At 47.6% G+C, this 8,910-nt stretch overlaps 1 protein-coding gene across 1 annotated transcript in view; it reads left to right on the top strand.

Annotated features, from left to right (window-relative positions):
* Nucleotides 1-1,430: 1,430 nt before the first annotated feature.
* The window catches only part of MMP16 (matrix metallopeptidase 16), a 278,169-nt gene continuing 270,689 nt past the window's right edge, over nt 1,431-8,910 (top strand). The window contains exon 1 of the mRNA XM_007669580.4: nt 1,431-1,719. Coding sequence (XP_007667770.2) covers nt 1,582-1,719 — 138 coding nt within the window. The 5' untranslated portion in view covers nt 1,431-1,581. The remainder of the gene's footprint in view (nt 1,720-8,910) is intronic.

Genomic DNA, 8,910 nt, shown 5'->3' with positions numbered 1-8,910 from the left:
CCCAGCCTCCCTCCGGGACTGTTGCCTGGCAGATGGCACTGCCCCTTCCCTGTTGCTCCGTCCACTGGGGGGGACCTCGTCCCTGACCCTCTAGCTGCCGCCCACCGTCTCCCGGACTCCTGGGTCCCAGCTTTCCGGGCTGGCTCTTCCTCCAGGACGGCCCTGGGCTGGGGGATAGAAGGACTGGGCATCCTGGGCATCCTGGGCATCCTGGGCATCCTGGGCATCCGGGGCACCCTGGTACCCAGAGAGCCGGCCGCGGGGCGAGCTCAGGGGCGATCAAACCTCTCACCAGGGACCGGGGGTGGGTGCATTCCTGCAGCAGCCTGGCACTGCTGCCCCAGGGGGTGGCAAGCCCGAAGAGAGATGCCTCCTATAGGGAGCGCGGGTGTGCCGGAGGGGTGTGTAAGGGAGGATGGGGGTGTGCATGCGTGTGTCAGCTACATGGTCGGGGGAGAGGGGCGAGTGTGAGTGTGTGTGTGTTTGTGGGGGGTCGGGGGTAGGCCTGGCAGGGGCCGAGATGCAGACTGTGGGTGGACATTCTGGAGGGAGAGAGAAAAGGGACGGGGAAGGGGGGCGACGACCCTTTCCTGGCCCAGGACGGGAAGCAAGGAGGCGGAGGGAGGCAGGGAAAAAGAGGGAGACAGGGAAGGATGGAGGCAGGGAAGGGAGGGAGGGAAGGAGGAGGGGTGGAGGAAAAGAGAAGGGGGGGGGGAAAGCAGACAGGGAGGAGGAGGAGGAGGAGGAGGAGGAGGGGGAGGAAAGAGGGAGGGGATCTGGAGAAGGAGGAGGAGGGGAGGGGAGGGGAGGGAGAGGGAAAGAGGGAGGGAGAAAAAGAGAAGGGGAGGGAGGAAAAGCAGACAGGGAGAAGGAGGAGGGGGGAAGGAAGAGGGAGGGGATCTGGAGAAGGAGGAGGGGGAGGGAAGGAGGGAGAGAGGAAAAGAGAAGGGGAGGGGGAAAAAGAAAGACAGGGAGAAGGAGGAGGAGGAGGAGGAGGGGGGGGAAGGGAAGGAGGGAGAGAGGGAGGGAGGGGTGGAGGAAAGAGAAGGGGAGGGGGGAAAGCAGACAGGGAGGAGGAGGAGGAGGAGGAAAGAGGGAGGGGATCTGGAGGAGAGGCGGGGGGAGGGGGAAGGGGAGGGAAGAAGGGAAGGAGAAGGAGGAGGAGGAGAAGGAGGAGGAGGAGAAGGAGGAGGAGGAGGAGGAGGAGGATCATCGCCGGGCAGAAGGCGGCGGCGGCGGCGGCGGCTGCTGCTGCTGCGGAGCGGGGACCGATCGGCGTCCGGGGATCGATCGACCGATCGATCGATCGGCGGCGGCCGGACTTGGGCGGCACGACCCCGGGCCCGGCCCCGCCGGGATGGTCTCCGGGAGCCGGTGACCCCCCGCCCGCCCCCGCCCGGCCCCGTCCACCCTGCGCTTTGCGCGCTGCAGCTGGAAGGGGGACTGCCCCTCTGCCCTCCTCTCCGGCTCCTCTTCTTTCTGGGTCCGGTGTGTGGGCCGTCTGGGTGCTGTCCGTGCGCTGGCCCTCGGGTCTCCCGGCCGGACGGAGCCGGGGGCGGGGGGCCGGGCGGGGTGGTCACTATGGTCGGACTGGCGGCCAGTCCTGCGAGCCGGCCGGATCGCCTGCGGAGCTTGGAGGGGCTCCTCCTCCTCCTGCAAACCTTCCTTGGGATTGTATGTGCCGCCGTCTGCCCAGCGGAGCCGCATTTCAATGTGGAGGTAAGAGAGGGACCGAGTGCACCCTGCCCCGTCCGAGCTGGGCGACCTGCTGACCCCCCGTCCTGGACGCCGGGGACCCCCGGGACTCCGGCAGGAGGAGACCAACCGGCCCGCCCCATCCCCTCCTCCCTTCGCCCCTTCCCTCGTCCTCATTGAGCACTTAAAGAAGGATAAGAAGGGCGGGACTTTATAATACTATTAATGATGGCCTCTGTTAAGCCCTTACTATGTGCCGAGCACTGTTCCGAGCGCTGGGGCAGATGCGGGGTCGGCAGACTGTCCCACGTGGGGCTCACATCTTTTGAATCCCCGTTTCTACAGATGAGGTCGCTGAGGCACAGAGAAGTTGAGTGGCTTGCCCAAGGTCCCACAGCAGGCAAGTGGAGGAGGAGGAATTAGAACCCACGACCTCTGACTCCCAAGCCCGGGCTCTTTCCACTGAGCCACGCTGCCAAGGTCCCACAGCAGGCAAGTGGAGGAGTCGGGATTAGAACCCACGACCTCTGACTCCCAAACCCGGGCTCTTTCCATTAAGGCAAAACTTGCTTCTTTGCGCTTACTATGTGCGGAGGCACTCACTAGGTGCCAAGCTCTGTTCTAAGCACTAGGGGGGATGCGAGGGGATCAGGTTGTCCCACGTGGGGCTCACCGTCTTAATCCCCATTTTACAGATGAGATGACTGAGGCACAGAGAAGTGAAGTGACTTGCCCAAAGTTACACAGAAGACAAGCGGCAGTGCCGGCATTCGAACCCATGACCTCTGACTCCCAAACCCGGGCTCTTTCCACCGAGCCACGGTAAAGTGACTTGCCCAAAATCACACAGTTGATAAGTGGCGGAGGTGGGATTAGAACTCACCACCTCTAACTCCCAAGCCCGGGCTCTTGCCATTAGGCCACCCTTCTGTGTGCGGAGCACTGTACTAAGCGCTTGGGGAGTACAATTCGGCGACAGATAGAAACAATCCCCGCCCAACGACGGGTTCACAGTCCTAGAAGGGTGGAGGTCCTGCAGCAGTCGGACCCCGCTGGAGGATCGATACTAATAACGATTCCGGTATCTCTTAAACTCTTCCTTTACGTCCCAAGCACTGCTCTAATCGCTGGGATAGATCCGAGCTCTTCGGGTTGTCCCACGTGGGGCGCACAGTCTCAGCGATTTGCACCTTCCTTATAATAATAATAATAACTGTGCTGTTTGTTGAGCGCTTACTAGGTGTCAGGCACCAGATTAAGCGCTGGGATAGATATAAAGTAATCGGGATGGACACAATCCCCGTCGCACGTGGGGCTCACGGTCTCCATCCCCATTTTACAGATGGGGAAACTGAGGCACGGGGAAGTGAAGTGGCTTGATCAAGGTCACACGGCAGGCAAGTGACGGAACTGGGATTAGAACCCGGGTCCTTTGAGTCCCAAATCCCTTTTGCACTGAGATTTGCCCATCCCCTTTCCCCATCCCCCACCCCCACCCCGGGAATTTATCCCGGAGCAGGGAGTCCCAGCATTTTTTGGCCCAGGGTCCGGGCCTCGGAGAGGCAGAATCCCTTTGCCCCACTTACAGGGGTCCGGGCTTAGAAACCACTCAAAACAAGGCTCCCACATTGTGGATGCGTCCCCTCCTCCAGGACCTGCAGAGTAACAAAGGAGGGAAAAAAGAAGAGAACTCCAAGAAAGCGTGTGGGGGAAGGCTGCCTCCTGTTTCTTGGTGATAACAGACAGCGTCTTCTTCGAACGCAAACTCAGTAATAATAACGATGATGGTATTTGTTAAGCGCTTACTCTGTACAAAGCGCTGTTCTTTAAGGGCTGGGGGCGTGGGGGGCGGGGATACAAGGTGATTAGGTTGTCCCAGGTGGGGCTCACAGTCTTGACCCCCATTTTACAGATGAGGGAACCGAGGCATAAAGAAGTTAAACGACTTGCCCAAAGTCACACAGCTGATAAACGGCTGAGTCGTGATTAGAACCCATGACTTCTGACTCCCCAGCCCGGGATCTTTCCACACTGAGCCTCGCTGCTTCTCAATAGCTGGAAGGGGCTCGGCTGGGGAAAAGGTGGCCTTGAAATTCACCTCCTTCACCTCCCTTCCCCTGCCTCCCCTTCCCCCAGAGGAAGGGTGACCCTCTCACAGGGGGCTGCGAGGTGGGTTTTTTATTTTTATTTTCTTGCATCTCATTTTCTTGCATCCTCCAGCGGGGCGGAGAGGCTGGGACTGTCATTCGTTTCATCCCGGTGCTTTAGGGAGCAGTGGCGACCACAGAGCCAAGGAGATGTAAGAATGACAGGGGAACTAGGCTACGCTTCACTTTATAACATCCACCCAACACTGAAACCAATAGCGGGCGAGGCACCGGGGAAATCATATATCCTTACGGGCATGATGGCCTCGATTTATTACCCGCATCACTGAATATTCAGAACCGGCAGAGGGTCTTAATGAATAACCTCCCCTTTGACTGCATCCAATGTTCTATTATTGCCTTTGGAGGAGATTATTTGCTTCATCTAGGAATAAGGCGCTCTTTCGGTTGTTGACTGTGGCCCAAACGAACGTCATCTGGGCAGTATTTGCAACCCCTACGAAAACCTGTTGATCGGAATTTGAATTTTTTTTAATGCATGGTAATTAAAATTCATATCTAAAAACGATCCGGGAGTGCCGCCCGAATTCAATTGGATGGCTAAAAGTTCTGGTTTCACTACACAGTGTGGGACATCTGGTGTACTAGGCTAACCTTTTCTAAGGATCGATTGCAAATAAAAATAATATTTCCAGGAGCGTTAGAGAGATAAAATTTGAAATATGAATTCTGCGCGACCTTTAAAAAATACACAAAAGAGACTAGTTCTTTTTAAAACTTTTTTTTTTCCTTTTCTGGCTGAACACCAGATGGAAGTGGGCTGAAAGTCCAGACTTCTCATAGTAGCAGATTTGTACTTTCTGAAACATATGTCACAGATGGCTTTTCATACCTAATGTTTGAGTTGAGTGTGTGTGTGTGTATGCGTGTGAGTGCGCGCGCGCGTGTGTGTGTGTGTGTGTGTGTGTGGAGAGAGGAGAGAGAGAGAGAGAGAGAGAGAGCAGAGGCAACTGAGGGAAGAAGAGAGGGAGGGAGGAGAGGAGACAGGAAGGAAAAGGGAGGGAGGGAGGAAAAGAAGGAAGGAAAAAAGGAGAGGGAGGAAAGGAGGAAGGGAAAACATTGAGGAAGGACTAGGAATGTAAACCTTTTATTTATTAAATTATAAATAGAAGGCCAATTGCAGCATTTGTTTTCAAATAAGAGTAAGTGCTAAATCTTTCTTGGTAATAGTTGCAAGACCCAGGATCAATACAGTAGTAATTTTAGGAAGATGGAGATTTGCTTTCTGCACTGTTGGATAACATGAATGTATTGATGAACTCTTTCTTAGAATTTTCCTATAGGGGAGTACTCTTGTGTGACTCAGATTATCTGGATATAGAAAGTTGAATGTTCAGAGGTGTCATTTTAAACAAAGCAGTTATTTTTTTTTAGCATCAGACATAAATCACGACCTTATTTTATAAATGATTAGTGACCTGTTACTGAATTCCTATTAATAGTTTTCTCTTTGAGATGTGTTAAAATGATGAAGAATCAAGAAATCAATATTTACTGAGCACTTACTGTGTGGAATGCCCTGTACTAAGTGCTTGGGAAAGTAGAATACAAGAGAGTTGGTCACCATGATCCCTAGTCTCAAGTGCTTACAATCTACTGGGGAGGCAGACATTAAAATAAATTTCAAATAGGAGTACATAACAGGATGGGAATTGAAAAAAGGATTATTTTTATTATTATTAAATTATTTAAATTCAACTCTGCCATTGCAAATTTTCAGTATCAAAAATGTTTAGTTCTGTAATCAATCAATCCATCAATCATATTTATTGAGTACTTACTGTGTGCAGAGCACTGTACTAAGCGCTTGGGAGAGTACAATACAACAGAGTTGGTAAAACACATTCCAGCCCCACAAGGAGCTCACCAGATGATAAAATTCCTAGCTCCACCTGTAAAGTATGCCTTTGTAAGTATGGGAGTTTGGAATCAAGGTCAAGAAGAGGTATGTCTAAATGTTTGCCTATTGACGTATGCTATTTTCCTTTAAAATTTATTTACATCTAAATCATGGCTATCTAGATTTTCCTACAGCTCCGTTTTTATTGACGTTGCATTGATACTTTTTCCATGACAGGGGAAACTCACTGTAAACTAAAATATCACAGAAGTAATCTGGAGATTTAAAAAGATTAAAGGATGAAAGAAGTTGTAAAATGAGTTTCTGTTCTATCCATTTTATGAGATATATTTTATAGGAATTGCTAATGGTGTATGTTGTGGTTCTTTACCTCTTTTCTCAAAGAGGCACTTACATAATGCTTTCCATTCATATTTGCTAAATATACCCTGTGCATACATTTGCAGATCCACTCCCAAGGACGATTTAAAGCAAGTCATATTGGTATCAGTCATATATGACTATAATCCATACATTTAGATCTTGAAACAATCTTTTCAGAAAACATGCCAAGCTATTTGATTCCCAAAGCTTAAAATTCACAAAAGTGGGATTCAAACTTCTGCAAAAAAAGCAAAAAACAAACTATATAAGAACTGCAGAAAACCACTTTCTTCAATTACCAAAATTGTTAGTTACAGGTAACTTTTCCTCTATCTGTTGCTGAATTATACATTCTAAGCGCTTAGTCCAGTGCTCCACACATAGTAAGTGCTCAATAAACACTATTGAATAAATGGAATCCTTATATTTTAGACATTTTTAGTCTAAGAAACACATTATTTGAAGTCCTTTAGTAGTTTTAATGAAATGACTCTTTTGAAGGAAAAATATTCCGCTTATTTAACATTATTCATTTAGAAGCTTTCACCACTGATGCCGCTAGTCCCTGCAGAATTTGAACACAGAGCAAACCTGAGAACAATAAAGAGTGTCCTGAACAGCGTGGTATTCAAAGAAACACAGGCCCTTCATTATTCTTCAGAAAATACAATAGATGTATTTTTATTTCAAGTTGCTCAGCTATGCATTTGAATGCAGGGAACCATTTGATGAATCTGATGAAGCACGTGGTTAATTGGACTCAGTTAATGAATGCAACTCTGCTTTCTTTCATGATTTAAGCTCGTTATGGGCAGGGAATGTGTCTATTAATTTTGTTGTATTGTACGCTTCCAAACCCTTGATACAGTGGCCTGTACATAATAAGCACTCAATAAATACAATTGATTGATTGATATAAGGAAACTTTTTTGGAGGTACATCTGATGAGTGGATTCATACAGTTATTACAGAGTTACATTCTGCTCTCTTATGTCCTCAAGATCTTTTGATACATTTCTTTGAGGTGTACGCTAAGCAACTGTAGTCAATTCTGTTTTTGAACTGAAGAGCACTGCGAAAATGAGATATCTTACAGATATGTTGAAACAATATGTTTTTTCTTTGAAATTTGAGAGGAAATGGTATGACAGTAATCATTCTCATTAACTATTTAGTTGTTCAAACTCTATTATGTTGTACTTTTCCAAGCTCTTAGTACAGCACTCTGCACACAGTAAGCTTTCAATAAATGTGATTGATTGATTTATAGATTGATCAAATGTTGAGTTACTAGGACCCTAAATTTTTAGCAGTTTAATGTGCTACTAACAGCAGTGCTTCTGGTTAAAAAAGTTTAAACGCTGAATGATAAATTCTGTAAGGTGACAAGACCAGAACACTCTTCCAAGGCAGACAATCTTGATGAAATAAATATGGAATTTTTGGACTTATAAACCCATTTTCTGTTATTCAAAATGTTATTGTATAATAAAACACTGTGAAAGCCCCATGTACAATTTATTGTTTTCTCAGAGTAAACTCTTTAACTGGTTTAGGATTTATGCTTCTCTTTGCTGCTTTTATTTGAATCCACCTAAAAGGTCAGTTCTTGCTTTAGGCAGCTTAGTTCTGCTTATGTACTTTCAGGAGACTTTATAAAGACAGAATGCCATCTTATACAGGCTTCAAGACACATCTCTTTCTGCAGTTTCAAAGCCTATGACTTCCTCCTTCCCTAAATAGTAATTGGTTTCATGTCTCAAGAAGCAATCAATCAGTGGTATTTACTGAACACTTATTGGGTGCAGAGCAGTGTACTCATCAGGTTAGCAGTAATAGATCTAGAGTTCATATTCTTATGGGTATTATTTGAAAGTTATTAACACAGTAGATTTCTGATTTTAAAATGCACTGGTTCAACTCCTTTTAACAATGTTTTGGATTAAGCAATTAGTTTATGCAAATGCAATTCTCAGTCTGACCTTTATCACATCTCTCTAGTCTTCTCAACTGCTCCTGTTTACAGTTACACACACGCACACACATGCACACATACAAACACGGGGTGAGTTTTACAATTTGGAAATTGTGTTCTTACCTATCCAGTTTCAATCCATACCTCCCCACTCCTCAAGAACCTCCAGTGGTTGCTCATCCACTTCCACAATCAAACAGAAACCCCTTACCTTTGACTTTAAAGCACTCAATCACCTTGCCCTCACTACCTTTCTTCTTTGATTTCCTATCAGTCGATGAATCAATCAATCAATCATATTTATTGAGTGCTTATAGTGTACAGAACAAACTAATATAATCCAGCCCACAATTTTGGCTCCTCTAATGCCAACCCACTCCTGTTTCTTTATCTTCTTGATCCTGTTCATATCACTCCTGACCCCTCACCCTCATCCTGCCTTTATCCTGGAACTCTCTACACCCCTTCATGTCCAACAGATGATCACTCACCCCACCTTCAAAACCCTATTAAAATACCATCTCCTTCAAGAGGTCTTCCCGGATTAAGCCCTCATTTCCTCTTCTCCCACACCCTTCTGCAACACCCTTGCACTTGGATTTGTATCACCCCGCCCCCCCAGCCCCACAGTTCTTATGTATTTATCTATAGTTGATTTATATTAATGCCTGTCTCCCCCTCTAGAGTGTGAGCTTCTTGGGGGCAGGGAATGTGTCTACCTACTCTGTTGTATGGTACTGTCCCAAGCACTTGAGTCCAGAAAGTGTTCACACAGTAAGGGTTCAAAAATAGGAGTGATTGATTGATTGATAGGTCATACTAAGGAAAACTCATGCTGTTGTACTCAA

Source organism: Ornithorhynchus anatinus, chromosome 4 (assembly GCF_004115215.2).
Source record: "Ornithorhynchus anatinus isolate Pmale09 chromosome 4, mOrnAna1.pri.v4, whole genome shotgun sequence".
In the NCBI taxonomy this organism is placed as follows: Eukaryota; Metazoa; Chordata; class Mammalia; order Monotremata; family Ornithorhynchidae; genus Ornithorhynchus; species Ornithorhynchus anatinus.
This window is presented reverse-complemented; position numbering and strand designations above follow the sequence as displayed.